This window comes from Nomascus leucogenys, chromosome 16 (assembly GCF_006542625.1).
Source record: "Nomascus leucogenys isolate Asia chromosome 16, Asia_NLE_v1, whole genome shotgun sequence".
Classification (NCBI taxonomy): Eukaryota; Metazoa; Chordata; class Mammalia; order Primates; family Hylobatidae; genus Nomascus; species Nomascus leucogenys.
This window is the reverse complement of record NC_044396.1, coordinates 50281920-50303741: the sequence shown is the minus strand read 5'-3', so window position 1 is coordinate 50303741 and position 21822 is coordinate 50281920. Positions and strand designations below refer to the sequence as shown.

At 45.5% G+C, this 21822-nt stretch overlaps 1 protein-coding gene and 1 non-coding gene across 2 annotated transcripts in view; both read left to right on the top strand.

The window, feature by feature from the left end:
* The window catches only part of NIPAL2 (NIPA like domain containing 2), a 110807-nt gene extending 101865 nt beyond the window's left edge, over positions 1–8942 (top strand). Inside the window, exons 9-11 of the mRNA XM_003256040.3 lie at positions 2763–2826; positions 3950–4044; positions 5676–8942. Coding sequence (XP_003256088.2) covers positions 2763–2826; positions 3950–4044; positions 5676–5788 — 272 coding nt within the window. The 3' untranslated portion in view covers positions 5789–8942. The remainder of the gene's footprint in view (positions 1–2762; positions 2827–3949; positions 4045–5675) is intronic.
* On the top strand, positions 6460–6564 carry LOC115830708. The gene has a single exon (XR_004026262.1). It is a non-coding gene; the product is annotated as a U6 spliceosomal RNA (small nuclear RNA).
* Positions 8943–21822: the final 12880 nt, after the last annotated feature.

Sequence of the window (21822 nt, the reverse complement as noted above, 5' to 3'; positions counted from 1 at the left end):
ACTTTTTGTCTTTGATGATGGTGATGTACAGATGGGTTTTTGGTGTGGATGTCCTTTCTGTTTGTTAGTTTTCCTTCTACCAGACAGGACCCTCAGCTGCAGGTCTGTTGGAGTTTACTAGAGGTGCACTCCAGACCCTGTTTGGCTGGGTGTCAGCAGCGGTGGCTTCAGAACAGCGGATTTTCATGAGACCACAAATTCAGCTGTCTGATAGTTCCTCTGAAAGTTTTGTCTCAGAGAAGTACCGGGTTGAATGAGGTGTCAGTCTGTCCCTACTGGGGGGGTGCCTCCCAGTTAGGCTGCTCAGGGGTGAGGGACCCACTTTAGGAGGCAGTCTGACCGTTCTCAGATCTCCAGCTGCGTGCTGGGAGAACCACTACTCTCTTCAAAGCTGTCAGTCAGACAGGGACATTTAAGTCTGTGGAAGTTCTTGCAGAGTTTTTGTTTGTCTGTGCCCTGCCCCCAGAGGTGGAGCCTAGAGAGGCAGGCAGGTCTCCTTGAGCTGTGGTGGGCTCCACCCAGTTCGAGCTTCCTGGCTCCTTTGTTTACCTAAGCAAGCCTGGGCAATTGCGGGCGCCCCTCCCCCAGCCTCGCTGCCGCCTCGCAGCTTGATCTCAGACTGCTGTGCTAGCAATTAGCGAGAGTCCGTGGGCATAGGACCCTCCGAGCCAGGTGCGGGACACAATCTCCTAGTGTGCCGTTTTCCAGGCCCGTTGGAAAAGCGCAGTATTAGGATGGGACTGACCCGATATTCCAGGTGCCGTCTGCTTCCCCTTTCTTTGACTAGGAAAGGGAACTCCCTGACCCCTTGCGCTTCCCGAGTGAGGCAATGCCTCGCCCTGCTTCGGCTCGCGCACAGTGCGCTTCACCGACTGTCCTGCACCCACTGTTAGGCACTCCCTAGTGAGATGAAACCGGTACCTCAAGCAGAAATGCAGATATCACCCGTCTTCTGTGTCGCTGGGGCTGGGAGCTGGAGACCGGAGCTGTTCCTATTCGGCCATGAGATTTTGAAAGAATTTCTACTGTAAGCCAAATGCTATCAAACAGCATGGCGTGCTACAAAGAAATCTTTCAGAAAGAGTTAATTGATGTGGGAAACTTCATTTTTGTCTTATCTTAAGAAGTTGTCACAGCCACCCCAACCTTCAGCAACCACCACCCCACCACCCTGATCAATCAACAACCATCAACACTGAGGCAAGTCCCTACAACTAGCAAAAAGATGATAGAACTCACAGCAGGCTCAGATGATCATTAGATAGGACTCACTGCAGGCTCAGATGATCATTAGATAGGACTCACTGCAGGCTCGGATGATCGTTAGATAGGACTCACTGCAGGCTCAGATGATCGTTAGATAGGACTCACTGCAGGCTCAGATAATCGTTAGATAGGACTCACTGCAGGCTCAGATGATCGTTAGCATTTTTAGCAATAAAGTATTTTAATTAAGGTATGTACTTTTTTTAGACATAATGCTATTGCACATTTGATAAACTATAGTATAGTGTAAACATAAATTTTATGTACACTGGGAAACCAAAAATTTAGTGTGACTTGCTTTATTGAGAGATTAGCTTTATTGTGATGTGGTCTGGAACCAAATCCACGTATCTCCAAGATACGCCTGTACAAAGAAGTACATTGCTGCTTTACTAAAGAAAAAAAATTGAAAAAATAAAAAGAGAAAAAAGATGTAGAACCAACTTGAAATGCTCTTAGAGAAATGAATATTATGGTATATCAGTTTAAAATAACATGAAAACATTAAAATGATTATAAGAAAGTATGTAATAACCTGGAGTGTGCTTCAGAAGGTTTCATTCATTCAACAAATATTCATTAGAACTGGACATGGCTTCTTCCTGTAAGAAGTTCATTCCCTAGGTAAGGAGATAAGGTGAAGATTGAGAAAGCTCCAAGAGGATAGGTCTCTGTCTTGTCATTTCTCCAAGACCTAGAGTAGTGGCTGACACACAGCAGACATTCAATAAATATTTGTTGGCTGGCTAGCAAGGATAACACCACACACACAAAAATTTAATTCCAGGCAACATATAACTTAAAGATATCTTAACAAAAACTCTATGAAGGCTTTGGAACTTTACAGAAGAAATCATTGAGGCCAACAGGGAGAGAAGCAAAGTTCATCAAAGTAGATGATGCATCCTTGTTTACCTTTGGAAGACCAGAAGAAGATGAGAGGGGGCTTGGCAGTGGGAAGTGGAGCTAAGGTAGCACTTCAGCTGCTAGAGTGTGCTTCAGCACTTGAGTCGCCATGTGGCCAGACCAACAGATCACTGGGCATCGCCACAAGTGACAGCATGGGTGGCAGCAGCTGGCCCGAGGTGGACCTGCCATGTCAGAAGCCCCAGAGTCCACCCAGACTCTCAGGCCAGGCTGGCTGACCCCTGAGCTAAAACTCCAGATGGGGAATAGTCGTTAGATTGTTGTTTTCTTGTATGTTCCAGTTGGGTAATCCTGGACTGGATGAGAAATTTCTGCTTGCAAATATATATCAATTATGTTGATTTTATAATAATAATAATTATATCAGGTCTACAAACCGATGTTCTTTTTGGAATAATTCAGAATGTGTGGCATGCAAATTTTCTTAAACTAAACTGCTGAATGTGCATTTTAAGGATGACTAAATTTACTTTGAAAAAATAACATTAACATAATTTTAAAAACAATATTTAGCTATTATAAATAACTTTACTTCAAAATCAATTTTGTCTTCTTTTCCTGTGTTACAGGTATCATATTTTATCAGGAATTCCTTGGTGCTGCTTTTCTCACTGTATTTATATATCTTTTTGGGTGAGTAAATGTCTCAGAGGTAAAGTATGTGAAATTCTATTACTTTTACATAGGATTTTTGGCATTGTACCAGAGGTATAGAAAATTGGAAAATAATATAAGAAACATCAGTTTCCTGAGCTCCTAAAAGAAACATATTTTTTAACTTAAGGCCCTACACAGGGCTCAGTGTCTTCGGCTTTGTGACTTAGGTATCCCTCTGCAGTTCTGAAACATTGGGGATTTTCAATTCCAGGCCAAAGACAAGGTACATCCACTGGCTCTTGTAGTTGCTCCACGACCTTTCTGTACTGTATCAGACCTACTTCGCTCTTGGGAACCCCTAGATTAGATCTAAATTAGAGAATCATGATCCTCTAGGATAGCCCAAAATAAAAGGGCAAGATGGGCAGATCCCTTGCTTAGTCATGATAGTATCAGGTTGGTAGCATCCCTTTCTTGTGTTAGAGTGTGCAGCTTGAGCTCTCCCTAGAGATTTGGTGGGCATCATTGCTAGCATTGCTTGCAAACAGAGAGCAGAACTTTGACAATATATCGCCAGTGTATAGGAGCTTCCATGACTCCATGAGGCACTTCATTAAATGTTTAACTGCTCCTTGATCTAGTAGTAGTCAGCATGATCATTGTTATGCAAACTTGAGCCTAGGCTATTTTCGGTGGAGGAAGCCATCTATCTTGAAAATTCAATTTCATAAGATAATTGGGCAAGGCCAAACTTCTGAGGTCTGGAAATTTTGACTACTCTTACGGCCAAGGACAACTAGATTTCTTAGAAAATTAAAGAATAAATTATTTTTTCTCTTGTGTCACATGCCAGAAATGGATCTAGGCGTGCATGGGCAGAAAATGAGACAGGGTGTCTACCCAAAGGGTTTTGAGCCTGAATTAGCCCTCAGATGGTAAAAACCTGGGGCAGAGATCTACCGGAATCTGCCCAAGTCTTGGTTCTGGGTAGAACTATTGGCTGTGCTAATTAAGACAAATACTAGGAAGCTTACCATGAGAAACTGGATGAACAAAACCAATGGGATTTATGTCATCACGTAGAATGTGGAGCTCAGTTATTTAATACCATGCGTCTGTTTCAGTGTTCTTGTATTCTTTATTAATATTATTCTTACAGGTGTTTTCTGTCATTCCTTGGTGTATTTTTGGTCACAAGAAATCGAGAAAAGGAACATCTGCAAGAGTCTTATATTGATTTTGGAAACATTCCAGGTAAAATCACATATTCTTTATAGTGGAAAATTTGATCCTTATAAATGAATAATTATTGGTATTATTTTGGGTGGTAAGTTAATATAAAACATAATTCTTACCCTAAAAAATGTACATTTAATAATGAAACCAAAGGTGCTATTTTCAGTGTAAATGTTACTAATAATTTATTGAATGTCAGTTTTGCGCAGAACTGGGGATATAAAAGAACTGACCATGTTTCCTCGATTTGGGTGATTTGGAGGATTTCCTTTCTGGGTTTCCTTAAATTGCAAAAGGTAGAGAAAAGAGTAGCAATGACTACCAGCAGCAGACCCCTGCCACTCTGAGAGCCTTGAAGGAATATCCAAGGACAAAGGGTAGGCAGCTAAGGAACATGTCTTGGGGGAAGCCTGGGGTGGCCTGTGCACTGTGGCTCAGGACAGTCGCCAAAACATGAGTAGTTTCTTCCCCGTTCCTCACTCTGCCTACCCAGAGAGCAAACACTCTTTCCCGTTCTCACTCTTACTGAGAAATAACTCGCCTAGTCATGTAGACAACAAAAGCCAAGTCCAGGACAAAGGAAACTGTCTGCTGTGTCACCTCCTCCCCTGTCCACCCGCCCTCAGCACTCTCCAGCCTTACTGGGGATGTAGGGGACCTATAGCTTTCCAGGCAGGAGTGGAGATATTCTCACAGCTTTCTCCACCATTCTGTTAGCATCATGCCTGTGAAGCAAAAACTAGGGAAGCCTCATCCCTAAGACTGAGAAATATGGCCCCATGCAATGAATTCTGTGTTCTGTTTGCCATTCAAGCCATCTTATCTGCTGGGAGCAGTCAATGAAAGAATTGGCATCAGTGGCAAAGGTGCGTGTGATAGAAGCCTTATATGGTTAGAAGTTCTTTGATAGGAAATAAAGTTTGATTTTTTTTTTTTGAGACAGAGTCTTGCTCTGTTGCCCAGGCTGGAGTGCAGTGGCACAATCTCAGCTTACTGCAGCCTCCCCCTCCCGGGTTCAAGTGATTCTCGTGTCTCAGCCTCCCAGGTAGGCACCACCATGCCTGGCTAATTTTTGTATTTTTAGCAGAGATGGGTTTTCACCATGTTGGCCAGGCTGGTCTCGAACTCCTGACCTCAAGTGATTCGCCTGCCTCGGCCTCCCAATGTACTGGGATTATAGGTGTGAGCCACTGCGCCCAGCCTGATTATTTTTAACTCTATTTTTTATTTCACAAAGCCCAATGCATAGACTCCATAGCAGCTTTAGAAGTCACTATCAAAGGCTATTTTTCTATGTTGTTAATATGCATTCGACATGGAAAAGAAGACACAACCCCGGAGAGAAAGGCTTGGAGATGAGTGAATGCTTCACGTGAATCTCCAGACTAAACCCACCTGATTTCCATGCCCAGCATGTAGATCCTGTGGGGTGGGGATAGTGGCTCTGACACAGACAGCTCGCTATCACATAGCTAGAGACATGGCGTTCCAAGGGCCTTTTCTTCCTTGACATTCATCTCTTCTGTTTAGAGAGTGCCCACATAATATAAAAGAGAGGTGATAAAATGTGGCCTAGATTGAGGAGAAATTATTAAGACTTATTTTTCTGTAAGACCTCAAAAGATTCTCTATGATTATTATCTCCACAGGGAAACAAACGTTGGACAAAATACAACCAGATTCAAATAGCTTATCCTATGGAACTTTGCCTGATGGAAGTGACTCAACAAAGAGCCAAGATGGAGAGAAGAAAGAGGTCTAAATGCTGAGAGGGGTGGCTGTTGGCCTGTTATTCGATACCACCTTTTTAAAAAATTGCACATGTTCAATTTGTATCAGCAGCTCTTTTATAAGCTGACATGTGCTAGCATTCACTTCAGTCCTTTCCCTCACCTCAGCGTCTATGGACAATAGGGGACTTCCTAAGCTCTGACAGTCTAATATTTCCATGGAATGTGATTTGGAGTGTTCCTCACACCCTGGACCTCTCCCTAGTGATTATCTAGCCAGCTGCACCTTACTCAGAGCCCGGCTGCTCTAGCAGGAATATTGCACAGAAACGTACATTTGCGGTTTGGCCACAGGTCGCATAGGTGGCTTCTCCCACGGGTAGTGTCAGTTGCTTCACTTTAAAAAATCACTTCAGCCCCACAACCTGACTCCCAAAAGAAATGTTTGAGAGCGCTCATTTTTTTTCTAAGACACCTTTTATAACCCTCCCTATAAAAATCTCACCTTTCAAGTCCTAAATTAGAATTGCAAGTCATCTTTTCTGAAAACTAATGCTATCAAAGTCCTCCTTTGAAAATTAAGGGTCTCTTCAAAATTAGAATTTATAAATGACATTCAGTGATGGTGTATACCAAAATTAAAAGACCTTGACTGGTGGGCTTTTTAAATGTAAGAAAGAGGAAGTTTAAGAAGTAGGACTCTGCTTGTTTCGGTAGCCCATGTACTAAAATAGGAACAATGCAGAGAAGATTAGCACAGCCGCCACACAAGGCTGACACATAAATTCATGAAGCATTAGAGACAAAAAGTAGGACCAATGTTTTTTTATTTTTTAATAAAAATATAGAATGGTGACGTTTTCTTCAGCTGTATGATTCTATTATACTTGAAACTGAAGAAAAATTTAATATCCTATGTCTTTGTTTTTATAGATCTTATAATTTATCAAGTGGATTTATATGTCTTATTCTCCATATAAGTCTAAAACATCATATTTAAATTCTTAGTGATAGTCTCACTACACATCATTTCTTCCCAAAGTCATTATCTCAAGCTTTGTAAATTCTTCTAGATAAAAGGAGAGTTGTGATTAGAGAACTGAATTTCAGCCATTTAAATCTGTAGACATAGAAAACAACCCAGTGGTCAAACCTGAGCTTCAAGAGGAAGCCCAAGTCCTCCTGTTTCCTGAATGGCTTTTCCACTCCAATTCATCACATATCTACTAAGACATATTTGCAGGTAGAATCCATAATAATATCTGTTATTTATGATCTACCTAATATTTAAAGGAGAAGAAAAGAGGTAGCCTTCGTTGTAGCCAACATCCAATGATAAGTCCCACCCTTAATGACATTTCAAAGCCTTCAGATCACTTCTGACATGTCTGTCCAATATCATTCCAATCAATAGTCTTGCATTTAAATAGGTTGTTTAACTTGGTGGTATTGAGACTGTAACCTTAATGGCTCAGGTCTTTTAGCTTTGTTCTTTGTCATAATCTGCACTCCTGGCCAGACTGACCAAACCTGGCTGCAAAGGAAAGAGATTTGAATTGATCACCAATGTATGAAAAATACAGAACCCATGTCTGGCTCCTAAACTCCTGGTAATAATTCCCGCCATTGTAGCAAATGTCCCATGCATTCAGATAAAGCAGTCCTAATTTATGGCGTATTTTACCGAATTGGTCCAGCATATTGGTACTACAAGGCTCAGCCGAGAAATGTATCTGGTGCCTTAAACTACAGATTTCTGGTGACTCTTAAAACTGGTTTCAAAGATTGAGAAAACAATTAGACTGAAGAGTTTTGCTTCAAGTAGACCTGCATTCATAGCTAGAGTGCATGAGGTTTTCAGCACTGTAGAATTTCACACAGGCACAAGCATAACACCAGTACTTTAGCAGCTGCCAACAGTTGCATCTATTAAACATTTTGAGAAATGACATTGACTTATGCACATTTAAGCAATCAACAATGTTTTAGAAGTCCAGGTAACATATAAAATATATTCAGACCTAGTTTTACTTTCCCTATTGTTGCTCCAAAGTAAGGTAAATAGGAGTTTTAGTTGTACTGGCTTGTAGGATTTTTTAAATCACACAGTGCATGACAACAACTAAAGCCAACTCAGTCCTTCTCTTGGCATTGTGAGTTGAGGACCTTTAGCCAACTGTTAGCTCATCTGACTATTTGTCTAGACCAAGGGTCGGCAAAGTTTTCAGTAAAGACCCACAGAGTACATATTTTGGAGTTTGTGTTGTCTGTCCCAACAGACGGACATGGTGTCTGTCCCAACTACCCAACTCTGCCATTGTAGCACTAAAGCAGCCATAGACAAGATGTAAACAGAAGAGCATGGCTATGTTCCGGTAAAACTTTATTTACAGGCCAGGCATGGTGGCTCATGCCTGTAATCCCAGCACTCTGGGAGGCTGAGGCCAACAGATCATCTGAGGTTAGGAGTTTGGGACCAGCCTGGTCAACATAGTGAAACTCCATCTCTACTAAAAGTACAAAAATTAGCCAGGTGTGACGGTGGGTGCCTGGAGTCCCAGCTACTCGGGAGGCTGAGGCAGGAGAATCGCTTGAACCCGGGAGGTGGAGGTTGCAGTGAGCTGAGATCACGTCATTGCACTCCAGCCGGGGCGACAGAGTAAGATTGTCTCAAAAAAAAAAAAAAAAAAAAAAAAAAAAAAAAGTGGCCAGTCTATGAGCTATAGTTCCCAACACCTGGTCTAGACTCTTCTGCCCTTGCTCTGCAGCTTCTTTCCTGTTGATTGGGCATTCAGGGAAGGAGTTTAAAAAGTGACACTCATGGCTCATGACAAATGAGATACTTGGGGAGTGTGGAACCATGGCTTGATATTTGCCTTCAGATATTTTTGCTTATATAAGTTCTAAATGGAAGTGATAAGTTCATTCTTAGGGTCCAAGTTGAAAGGCAGTGGTTCTTTTGTGAACACCACTAACTAAATTCGAAAAGCCTCTCCAATTCCACATTCCAAGTCTGTAACAGCTTTGGAAATAGTAACAATGACCTCTCACGTGGTAGATTAAAGCAGAGGCCTTTGCCATATGATTGTTTTTTGGCTCAAATGTTTGCTTGCCCTGTAACTGCAATACTTTGATTACCAGAATCACTTGAAAACAAATACAATAAAAAAATTTCTCAAGCAGTGACCCAGAATGTATTCTTCCTCCTCTCCAATACCCCACACACTCCTAGAGATTCTGTTCTGTGGCAACGTAAGAAAGAGAAAGGCAGATTTCATAGATGAGTACAGTTTCGGTGCTATGAAAGAGTAATGGTGGTAATGTGTAAGTTTGGCTCTGAAGGACGCAGGTGTAACGGTGGACATGACTCAAAGAGATAGAAATGTTGAGCCAAGTTCCCTAAGCCAAGCACCCTCTTTGTGCTCCTGTTTCCAAGCATGCAACTCATCCAGGAATGGTGAGTGTACACACTCAGCCACGCTGAAGGCTGCCTCGGTGCTTGCCAATTTAACAGTGATATGATGGACATAAATATAGCAGTTACTAACATGAACCTTACCAACACTCTTCCAGACTGCTTTACTTAAACTCTGTGGCTGGTTATAGAGGCAGTCTTTGCACTGGGCGGCTGCAAGGCTAATGCACACATTTGGCACCAGTGAATGTGAGTCCTTTAGTGAGGCTGCTAGATAAACACCACACATTTTGAACTATTAGAACAAAATCTCAAAATTGAACCCAACATGATTGTATGGGGAATTTAGAGGCTGCTTCTAATCGTTAGACTCATCAACAGTCTGGCTCTTATTATGACCATCTTGAAGTAAAAAAATAAAATAAAATTCCACACATACACAGTTTCCATGCAAATATAGACCAGCCTTGGGCTATTAAACCTAGCATTTTAGCAATTGTGGTAAATGCAGGGAAGAGCCTTCCCACCCAGGAATTTTTGAGTCTGTTCCCTTTCTCACCAGCCTCAGGGTACCACACAACATGATGTCCTGTGCCAGGAGAGCAAATCAGTTACAGGAGCTGTGGCCCATCCAAGGAAGCTTTTTTTTTTCCTGAGAGGGAGGAAACTCCTCCTTTAATGTTGGTCCTTATTGAGAGTTAATGAGTCCCAACCACAATGTAAAAGAGAACTATCAATCCCAATATCAAATAAATGTGGTGTTTCGGGGTGCACCCTGCTGGGCCAGGTGCTGCCAAGAGTTTCATGGAGTGCCAGACAAGATGTAAGATAGTCTCCATGTTCCAGGAAAGAATCTCCTTCCCAGGGAGCTGATAAATGCGTAGCCAAGAAAGAGCCCTCCATTCCTGGTAGGACCAGCATGCATGGACCGAAGCCACTTTGCACATTTGAGCTGCTGCTATCCAAACATGAGCAAATCCGTCCAGTGTGCACGCATCCCACTTTCAAGGCTTTCCCTCATGGTTCTAATTTGAAAACCAACCTCAGAAATGTTCTGAGGCTTGGGCTCTACTCCCTCTATCCAAAGCACCTCACCTAAACCTTCTAAACACTGTGCATGAACAAGGAGATGAATCAACTCAAGAACTCTTGACCCAGGGACTCAAAGCCTGGGTTATTTGCCTGATTATAGACTACTAGCTCAATTACCACATGCCTCAATCTTAGCAAATGTTCATTAATTCACTCAAACATAATTGATCACCTACAATTTTCAATGTAATGTGCGTTTTTTTAATAGACTTTATTTTGTAGAGCAGCTTTAGGTAACAGCAAAATTGAGCAGAAGGTACAGAGAATTGCCATCTGCTTCCTGCGCCTTCACATGCGTAGCCTCTCCTATTAGCAACATCCCCCACCAGAGTGGTATATTTGTTACGATCAATGAGCCTACATTGGCACGTCATTATCACCCAAACTCCCTAGTTTACATTAGGGTTCACTCTTGCTGTTATACATTCTATGGGTTTGGACAAGTGTTTGATGACATGTACCCATCATTATAGTATCATACAAATCAGTTTCAAAAACCCTCTGTGCTCTGCCTAGTCATCCCTCCCTCCCTGCAGGCCCTGGCAACCACTGATCTTTTTACTGTCTCCAAAGTTTTGCCTTTTCCAGAATGTCATATGTTGAAATCATATAGTATGTAGCTTTTTCAAATTGGCTTCTTTCACTTAGTAACATGGATTTAAGGCTCCTCCATGGCTATTTACACTTAGTTGCTCATTTCTTTTGAGTGCTGAATAGTATTCCATTGCCTGGATGTACCACAGTTTATTCACCTATTCACCTACTTGGTTGGATAAGTAGATAAATAGATGTCATCTTGGAGGGACATCTTGCAATTGCAAAAACCTTCCAAGTTTTTGCAATTTAAAGTTATTGGGAATATGATGGTGAATTAGACCAGCTCTTTGGGAGTTGTCTGTCTAGTTAGAGAAACCATAGCTATCATTTATTGAGCCCTTACTGCTAATATTTTACTTGTGTTACTCATTTAATCCTTAAAATTCTCTATTAGAGAGGTCCTGATCCCCACTTTACAGATTAGAAAACCATGATAAGAAGCAGGGCAGGGACTAGGGTAAGTCAAGAGAGGCCCAAGGCACACAATTTAAGGAAGCTTATGAAAATCTGACTTGCAGGGTGGTGAGAGGACCCTGAGAGTGAGTGCCTCTTTAAATGTTGTGCCCTAGGTGCCTCACTGTGTCCCAGTCCTGGCAAAAGGAGTTAAGTGACTTGACCAATATCATTCAGCTGGCAAGTGGCAGAGTTGGGATTTGAACCCAGGACATCTAGCTCTGTAACCCACACTCTTAGCACAAGTGGCCAAAGTACCTACACTGTGCAATTGAATGTCAAAAATGCCTTAAGAGACTTAAAGGGCATGGGAGCTCGGAGGAGAGAAAGGTCTAGGGCACAGTCTTCAAAGGGATTCAGGATTGTAGTGGGTTAAATGGTGGCCCCTGAAACAATATGTCCATGTCCTAAACCCTACAACCTGTGAATGTGACCATATTTGGAAACAAGTTATTTGCAAAAGGAATTCAGGATCTTGAGATGAAAGCAACCAGGATTACCTGGGTGGCACCTAAATCCAGTGACAAGTGTCCTTAGACAGAAGAAAAGGCAAAACACAGAGAGGGCCCTGTGAAGATAGAAGCAGAGACTGGAGTCCTGAAATCACAAGCCAAAGCAGACCTAGAGCCATCAGAAACTAGAGGAGACAGGGCAGGACTCTCCCCTAGCGCCTTCCGAGGGAGCACAGCCCTGACTACTTGATTTCAGACTTCTGACCTCCTTAGTGGTGATTTATTGTGGAAACTCTAGGAAACTAAAACAGGGATTGACCTGGTCTTTGAAGTGCATGTAGAATTTGGACATAAGGGGAAGCCCCATGAGCAAAGAAGAAACTGAATAGTTCAAGCCTGGTAAACATCTATAACGTGGCATCACATGAAGAGGAAGGCAACTCGGTAAAGCTAGAAAAGCAAGTAAGAAGGCCCTGAGTGGCCAGCTATAACACAGATTTAAGAGTTCAGGCTTGATTTGGGAAGTAAATGATTGCATTAACTTCATTTCCAGGGATGCAGACTGAACTTAACGAACATAATCAGTATCTTTCCAAAAACTCACCTATCCATGCACACTGGCAAATAACACTCAAAAACAACAACAATAAAACTCACCTATCAGAATTTAAGGGCCGGGCGCGGTGGCCCACGCCTGTAATCCCAGCACTTTGGGAGGCCGAGGTGTGTGCATCACGAGGTCAGGAGATTGAGACCATCCTGGCTAACATGGTGAAACCCCATCTCTACTAAAAATGCAAAAAATAAGCCGGGCGTGGTGGTGGGCGCCTGTAGTTCCAGCTACTCAGGAGGCTGAGGCAGGAGAGTGGCATGAACTTGGGAAGCAGAGCTTGCAGTGAGCCGAGATCTCACCACTGCACTCCAGCCTGGGCGACAGAGTGAGACTCCGTCTGAAAAAAAAAAAAAAAAAAAAAAAAAAAAAGAATTTAAGGACATTCCTCCATATCTTCCTTAGGCAGTCACTCTCAGTATAAGATGGTATAAAAGATATTCAAGAAATAATGACTGAACTCTACTTTTGCATTTGTGGCTCATCACATCCTACCAGAAACGATCAAGCATAACGAGGCCATGAGCTGGACAGTGATCTCTGAGTTGGCCTTGAGCAAAACAGCTGTCTCCAGAGAAGAATGGGCTGGGCCATCCAGAGTCTCACTCTCCAGAACTTGGGTTGAGAGGCATGGAGACAGTCAAGGAGGTAGGAGTGGGAGCTGATACTGGAAGGCTTCCCAGAGAGATATAAAGGTACAAGGGGACCAGAGAGGGCCTTGGCAAGCCAAGGTTAATAGTATACAAGGAAGAGGGAATCATGAGTGTAAATGAGCTAAGAGCCAAATCTGTTGGCAGAGACAGGGGAAGTAAGAAAATACTGCAAGGAAAACAAAGACTCTGAGAGAGGTGACCAGGAGAGCAAAGCCCAGGACCTGTTGCAGGTGTATAAAGTTCATGGCACACTTACAGTAACAGCCAACTCCCTCCAGCTGGCTGGAGAGACTCTTCTGAGCCACCAAAGGGCCTGAGTTCCATGGGAGTCATTGGGTTTCCAGAAGACAATACATAGGCCACGCTGTTGGCCCAGACAGGGAAGGAATGAGTTCATTTGAGAAATACTTCATGAAAACCCGGAGGCCATCATTTCCAGTATTCACACTATGGTGCAGGACTGTTCAGTGAGAGTCCGTAGTGGTAGGGGACAACCTTCGGATAGAAGATGGAAGAAAGTGGGCCCAAGAAAATGATCAGGAGTCCCTGGTGGATCCCAGGCCTAATCTTAATGAGCAGTATACCCTTATTTTTTAAAGGTATGTAGAGTAATCTCAATGCATGGTCACTGGATGACGGCTGAGGCATCTGCTGAGTGAGTATTTGTGTGTGCGTGTGTGTGTGTGTGTGTGTGTGTGTGTGTGTTGGGAGTGGGGCGCGGTGATGCATAAAAAGACGTTGAGGGAGCAGGGGACATAATGGGAACCCTTTTCAGTGTGGAGAGAAAGATCAACTCCCTCAGTCACAGACAGGATAAAAACAGGGAGCACAACAGCAAAAGAGCCCTTTAAACACCTCCTTCCTTGACTCTCTGTCCACCTAGGAATGCAAATCTGAGCAGGTGGCTCTTAGGGCAAAACCAGAGAAATGAACCGGGTCGCGGGAGGAGAGGCGCCTCCAAGTAGAACAACCCCATCCCCCGGGCTCTCACCACCCCAAGCTAGGAACTCCTGCACCAGGTTGCGGCTCCGCTGCTGTGCCTTGGAACAGGGTGGGCACCCACATGGAGCCTGGTATGCAATGGCCACCTTTCTCCTTTGGCTTGGGGGTCTCGGGGTGGCAACCTGGGACACTGCTGCCCGGAACATGACAGGGCCCACCCTGTTTCTCAGTCGCTAACAGGAAAACAGGATTCTGCAGGGGAGGACAGAAATCTGTCACCCGGGGCACAGGGCTTGCCTTGCTGCCTTTCCACGGGCCTTCTCTAAAGCAAACCACCTGTTTCCTGCCCAGCATGGGCTTGAGCCTTCCAAGATGTCCGCAAAAAAGAAACGTGTCCAAACCACTGCTGAGGAATGACAGTCTTGGCACTGCCTCCGGTTATATTTGTTGTTCACTAAGGAGTTTTGTGGAATCCAGACTCATTTTCCACTGAAACAAGGGAAAGTAAAGACGGCACCAAATAAAAATAGCTTCCCGGCGTTTCCTGTTTACTCAGCTCTGTGGGCTTCCCACGGCCTGGGGGCTTCACTGGACGTCTGCACAGAAGGCCCCTCTCCAAAGAGCACTGCAAGTGACGATTTGCTTTCTTCTTCTGTGTTTCTATTTCTCTTCCTTGTGTTCCATGGAAGTTGAGTTTGGGGGTCTGTTGGGTTAACTCCCAAGTCTCCTTTTCCTAGCCCTTTTTAGAGGGAGACAAGGTTGCAGGGTGTTTCTCTGCTTTCCACGGCCCCGTTCTCTCACAAAGTAGAGCTAATTATGTCTGGCCTGCTGGGCCTCAGAAGGAAGATGTAGGAGAAAGAGTAGGTGACACAAATATAAACGGACTGTGGAGAGAGGAGACCTGGCCAGGCACAGTGGCTCATGCCTATAATCCCAGCACTTTGGGAGGCCAAGGTAGGAGGATCACTTGAGCCAAGGAGTTCCAGACCAGCCTGGGCAACACAGGGAGACCCCGTTTGTGCAAAAAAAAAAAAAAAATTAATTAGCCAGGTATGGTGGCACATGTGTGCCTGTGGTCCCAGCTACTTAGGAGGCTGAGGTGGGAGGATCCCTTAAGCCTGGGAGGTCGAGGCTGCAGAGAGCTATGATCTCGCCACTGCACTCCAGCCTGGGCAACAAAGCAAGACTCTGTCTCAAAAAACAAAACACAACAAAAAAAGAGGAGGTTTAAGCCTGGCACAAAGATTTCACATCCTCCTTCAGAATAATGTGCAGGAGAGAACAGAATTGACAGCAAAGACACAGGTGACAAGACAGGAAAAGCTCGTCCAACAGAAGAGCAGAGGTGTCCCAGACATCAAGCCTAACGGAGCTGTGTGTGACTCTAAGCTTTTGCTTAAAACCACGGAGACATCGAACATGTTTGGGGAGAGTTCCGTCTGAGGAGCGAGCAACTCCTGGGTGGGCCCGGAGTGACGGGTCTGTGCTGCAAATTGGTGTTTGGCCCCTGCACACAGCCCACCTGCTGAACATGTTTTTTCGGTCCAAAAGCAATGGGAGCAGCCTCACTTTCCCTACTGATTTTTGCACCACAACAATAAAGTTAATAATGGAAAAAACATACCCCATGGCCAGGAACACTCTCAGCGAGCACAGCAGAGTGTTGGATCTACCATCTATCAACAGAAACTGCTGAGAGCAAACCAAAGCTTGTTAACTGATTTTTATGAGTGATCGAAACAGCAAAGCAGATTTATTTGATTTCCATCATATAAAAATTGACAGTTACATAAATATATCTCTAAAACTATCAGGATGAAAACCATCCTGTTCTTGACAGGAAGCAAAGTCACAGAAAAAGCTAAACTGACACTGCCGTCGGGGACCTCTTGTGGATTGAACTGGGGCCCCCACCCAAAATAAACACTAAAGTCCTAACCCCCACTACCTCAGAATGTGACATTATTTGGAAATAGAGTCTTTACAGAGGTAAGCAAGTTAAAAATGAGGCCATTAGGGACTGAGCCCTGACCAGTTCAGCTGGTGTCCATAGAAAAAGGGGAAACGTGCTTACAGAGACACACAGAGTGAAGCCAAGGCGAGGACACAGTGAGACACCGTCAACAAGCCCAAGGGACACCTGTGACCACCTGAAGCCAGCAGAGAGGCATGAAACAGAATCTTCCTCGCAGACCTCAAAAGGAACCAACCCTACCAACACCTTGATTTTGGACCTGTAGGCTCCAGACTGTGAGACAATAAATTTCTGTTAAGTCCCCCAGTTGATGGTACTTTATTACAGCTGATGTAGCAAACTCATACAAGGACTTTCATCTCCTTTGCTCCCAGAGGCTGACACTCTGCTCTGTTTGGAGAATCTGCCATGGTGCAAACCTTGCTGGGAAGCAGAGCCACCCCGCACCTCGCTATAAAAGCTGAAGGCCAAGATTTCCCTCTCCCCAACCCCTGGCAGATGATGCTCCATTCCAGGGCACTGGGGCTAGAGTACTGGGCAGTTTAGAATGGATTCTTTCGTTGCCTGCAGTGGTGGCTCCTAACCTCCAGTTGTAATGATGCCAGGATGCCACCCAGCATTTGCCAGAAACCTGACCTTGGCCGTTCGTCCGGCCATTTGGTTTCACTTGGTTCCTTCCCCTTTTCCAAGCCCAATCCTGCAGACTTCCCATGGATTCTGTAAGCACCTCAGCAAACGAGGACATCAGTGCAGATCAATAAAAAGCCGAGCATCCCACACACCTGTTCTGGCATTTTCCACCCCTGCTTGACCATGGTCTGTGGGACATCCTAATCTCAGTGCAAACAAAGGCAAACTCCCCACATTTACCCTCCGTCTTTTCTCCAGCCGCCACCAAACTACCTCTGTTCACAGCACCCCTGTGCTCCCCTGACCACCATGAGATAGGTCCCATACAACACACGCTTCCCCTTTTTCCCAGGCTCCCAGCAGCCACCCTCATGTCAGGTCCTCCCACCTGAAACACCACCCCAGCCCACACACTGGTCTGAGCCATTGTCTGTGTCTCAGATTCCCATACATGCTGGTGGGGGCAGTGAGTCCTGGAGAGAGAGAAAGACCTGATCCTACCCCCAGCATGCATTTCCCCTGCTACTGCTCGTGGCCTCATCATCTGCTCACCTGCACTCCACTGGAGTCCAGCTCTCCTTCAAAGCCCATCTCTAATACAGATAAAGAGTTTTATAATTTTCTTCTTGAAACAAGATCTGGCCCTGTCACCCAGGCTGGAGTGCAGTGTCACAATCTCGGCTCACTCCAGCCTCAACCTCCTGGGCTAAAGCGATCCTCCTACTTCAGGCTCCCAAGCAGCTGAGACCACAGGTGAAGGCCACCGTGTTCTGCTAATCTTTGTATTTTTTGTAGAGACAGGGTTTTGCCGTGTTTCCCAGGCTGGTCTCAAATTCTTGGGCTCAAGCAATCCACCTGCCTTGGCCTCCCAAGGTGCTGGGATTACAGGTGGGAGCTACTATGCCTGGCCAATTTTATGATCCTTATCAGCCAGAGGTGCTCCTTCCCACCTTCAAATCCCGTTTATGTTCTTGGATGCAACTCAATGTCTTCCTCATTGTGTTACGGTCATCTACATGCTCATCTAGTTCCTGCTATTCAATTGCCACTATCTATGGGACAGGATTTGCCCTGGACTCCTCTCCAGCTCCACTACCACTACTGTCACTTCTCAGTGATGATCACTCACAGCCCCCTAACTGATCATTCAGTAGAAAAGCCCCAGTCAAAAGACTAGACGTGATCCAACCTCCATGACCTCTCTGCCCAGAAAGCCTCCTCCTTCCTCCATCCTTCCCTACTCTCCAGCTTCACTGCTTCCTCCCTGTTCGCTGAACACACCAGGCACACTCCTGCCTCAGGGCCTTTGCACAGAGTAACTCCCTCAGCTTTTTTAAGTTTTTGACCAAATGTCACCTTCTTGAGGAGGTCAGCCCTGACCTCCTTATTTATAATATTGCAACCCACCCCACCTCCAACCAGTACCCTTAGTCCTGTTGCCCTGCTTTCTTTCTCTCTGTAGCAGAGATAACCTCCTAGAATAATGAATAAATTTTTATTATGTTTATTGATCATTGTCTGCCTCCCTATCCCCATCTGCCACAAAGTGAGCCCCTCAAGAACAGGGATCTTGATCTGTTATGCTCGCTGATATATCCTGGGTGCCTGGTACGTGGGAGAGACCCAATAAATATTTGTTACATAAACAAATCTCTGAATTCTGCATACTCCTGACTATGACAGTCACTAGGTTCCCAAATCATGCTACTTTTCTTTTTAAGCCTAGCTGCCTGGTTGCTTGGCTGCTCTTCCCTGCGCTGCCATGGAAACCAACAGCCTAGGGACAGGTTGCTTTTCATGAAGCCAGGCAACGTGCATCACACCCCGCAGAACACATGGACCTGCACCATGTCCTCCACAGCCAGAGGACGGGACACTCTGGCCAGTCAGCTGGAAGTGTAGGGGTGCAAATGGCCCTGGGGCCAGCACCACCCCAGCTCAGGCAGTCTCGGGTCCCCATGCAGTGAGCGGTGGAGGCTTCCCAGGAGGACTCACCCCTGACTGATGGATGCCCACACAGACCACACATTCTGTTCTCAGGAGAGGCTCAAGTCAGAATGTTCCCATTGCCACCCACAGGCACTTTCTTTCTATCCCCAATAATAGCAGGTATTTATGGGGCACCTACTGTGGACGAGGCACTTTGCATATGTTACCTCCAATCCTGGTGACACTGAAAATTCATAGTTATTATGACTTTCACACTTGAGGAAACTGAGGCTCAGGGAGACTAATCAGCTTTGCCTTGGGTCACAGCAAGTCAGTGAAGGAGGTAGATTGGAATCCAGGCGCGGAAATGTGTAGCCTCTTCCCACGCCACGAGCTCCCACCTGGGCTGCTGTCTGCAGGCTCCTCTGCTGTGATTGTCTCAGACCCTGTGCCTGAAGAAGGGCGGATAGAGAGCAAGTGGTGGGGGCAGAAATCACTGTAGAAACCCAGCGTGTACACATCACATGCATGCACACACACACACACACACACACACACACACACACACACAGATCAATGACATGGCCCCAGCAACATTGTAACGCCAGAGTAGGTTTCTGAAGGAGGGGGAGCTCTAAGCTTTCTCTGGAGCCCTTTAAAAAATAACAACAAATAAAAGATAATTCCATCTCATTGGAATGACGTAGGTGTGGTCGTGTCTAAAAGCAGAGATCAGCTGACCCCTAACAGTCCCATTTAGCTTTATGACTATGATAAACCATTACTGAGCAGGCGGACTAAGTACTTGGAGCATTGCTAAATCTGTTTTTAATAATGTCACCATCCCAGGACCAAACGCTGCCCTGTTGCTGCAATAAAGGTTCATCATCGCTGGAGAAAGAGCACTGGGTCACAGAGGGCAGAGGCGGGGAAGAGGGGACAGCCTGTTTGTTCTCAAGCATGGGGCTTCATGAGTCATAGGCTCACTCAGGCGGTGGGGGAAGAGCTTGAAGATTTATCTCAGCTGAGGTCTGAAGAATAAAGATGAAAACAATAGCAAGGAGACCATATCAGAGCAGCAAGGACAACAGCCCTGCTTGAAAACTGCCCAGCAATGGGACATGGGGGCTTTGTCGGTGTTAGCATGCACACAACTGTGTAACGTGCACATTGCAAACACACGAAGACACCCCTCGAAGCTGTCTAAGATTGTCACGTAACATTTGTCCCAGGCTGTCTCCAGAAGTGGCCAAGCACCTACTACGTGACTCAGGTGGTAAACATTACACTGAAGTGCCATCAAGGGCAAAAACTCTGGTCAGTGCTGGAGAAGCAGAAGGGGCCTGCAGAGGAGAAGAGGGCCTGGCAGCCACCCGCAAGGAGTTGCCAAACCAAACGTGATGACATGAGAAGTGACCAGAGAAGATGATTGTGAAGGGATCTCAGAAAGCAGTGACACCAGTGTCCAAATGTGAGCATCCTAGGCATTTGGCCACCTGGCCCGGGCCCACAGATCCTACTAGTGTTGACAGCTCTCATCGCCTTCTGCACCCACCAGAATCCAGGCCTTTGTATCACATGAGGAGGGTGGAGTTCATGCTGGGCAAAAGAATAGCAAGAATGAGCAGGGGATGCCCTGGCTTCTGTGCCTGTGTGGGCTCACAGGTGGATGAAAGCCATCTCTGGAGGTGCTTCTTGGTGGAAAGATGGGGTTAGCCGGGTCCCACAGCAGTGTCCATGGGCACAGAGGTGACACAGGTGTCCCAGAGATGGGGGGAGATGGTCTCTTTGCTGCCCCTGCACAGAATCTACACTTTGCCAGCTCCCTGGGAGAAGGCGACTTAGGAGCACCCATGTGGGCTCCAGCACAAGGGGCTCCAGCAGCGAGGCTCTGGTAAGGCTGCTCCATATGGCTCTCAGAGGGTGGATGTCAGGGATTAGAAAGCCCAACCTGGCACACCTGCACATCTGAATGCCCACACACTTGCATATCTGCTACCTGCAACCTTTGCCAAGGTCCTACTGTATAAATACACCTGAGACTCCATGGGCAGGGGAAGGGTGGAAGGCCCTGCATGAACAGATGGGAACTGAAACTTTAGGTCCCTGTCTGCATCTAACAGGAAACATTAGGGTAAACAAGACACAGGCAGAATGTGTTCTGCCACAAAACACTGCTGCCAAGACTCTGCACTCCTCCCAGCTCACTGCAAGTAAACGCCCACGTACCACATCTTACCCCCTCCACCCTGTGACCCCAGCCCCTGCTACTCTGGCACTCGCTCACAGGGCTCCAGCCACAGAGGCCTTTCACCAGCTCTGGAAAACTTCTGGGTGCTCCCACCACAGGGCTTCTGCACGAACTGCTCCTCTGCCTGGATTCCCTCAGGAATCACAGGACTTTCAGGCCTCACCTCGGTCAGCCTGTCCTCGATGTCACCTGCCCAAAGAGGACTTCCCAGCTCACTCACTAACATGGCAGCCACCCCCTGACACTTGCTCTCCACCTTCTCTTCTTTATTTTTCTTCGCAGTATGCTTTGCCAGCAAATATTCAACTTGAGTATATTTTACTTATTTTTTTGTCTATTGTAAGTTCCCCCAAGGACAGAAATTATTAGCTGTTGCTGTCTCTCCAGTGTTTATCATTGTGCCTGATAGCTAGTACTTGCAAGCACATTGTTGAATGAATGAATGAATGAATGAATGAACAGGTGGACAAATGAGTGAACGAATGAGAGAAAGGGAGAAGACACACAGTGCCTGCCCTCAAGGCCTTTGCTCTCTGGTTGAGTACGTCTTTTTGCTTAGAATAACTTAGGAGCAAAATAAGTTCATTGGTCATATAAGATTTAAAAATTTTTTCAGCATTTTCAGCTCTTCTTCCCTCCAGATTCCAGCAGGAAATTATACCTAACCTGTTTTTTGTTTTGTTTTGTTTTGTTTTGTTTTCAAAACAATCATGGAAACTGTGACTGAGAATCTGAAGGGATTCGGGAGGAAACTCATCTGTTGCATTGTGGTCCTCACCCAAACCAGCCTGGCCTGGGGGCTAGGAAGAATGTTGACAGCAAGCAGAGACAACCATGCTCACAGCGCCAAGTGCTGGGGCACAGCCTGAGGAATCCAGGCACAGGGAGTGGGGAGCAATGCCAAGGCTGCCGAAGCAGGGGGCAGGTAGGGGGGCACCGATACAGAGCACATACAGCAGCAAGATGACTGTAGCCCACTCTCAGACCACACAGCCCCTGCCTTACTCTGGAAGTGGGCAGTTCGATTCTGGGAAGGGTCTTTATATCTGAAATTTTACTATTAGAGT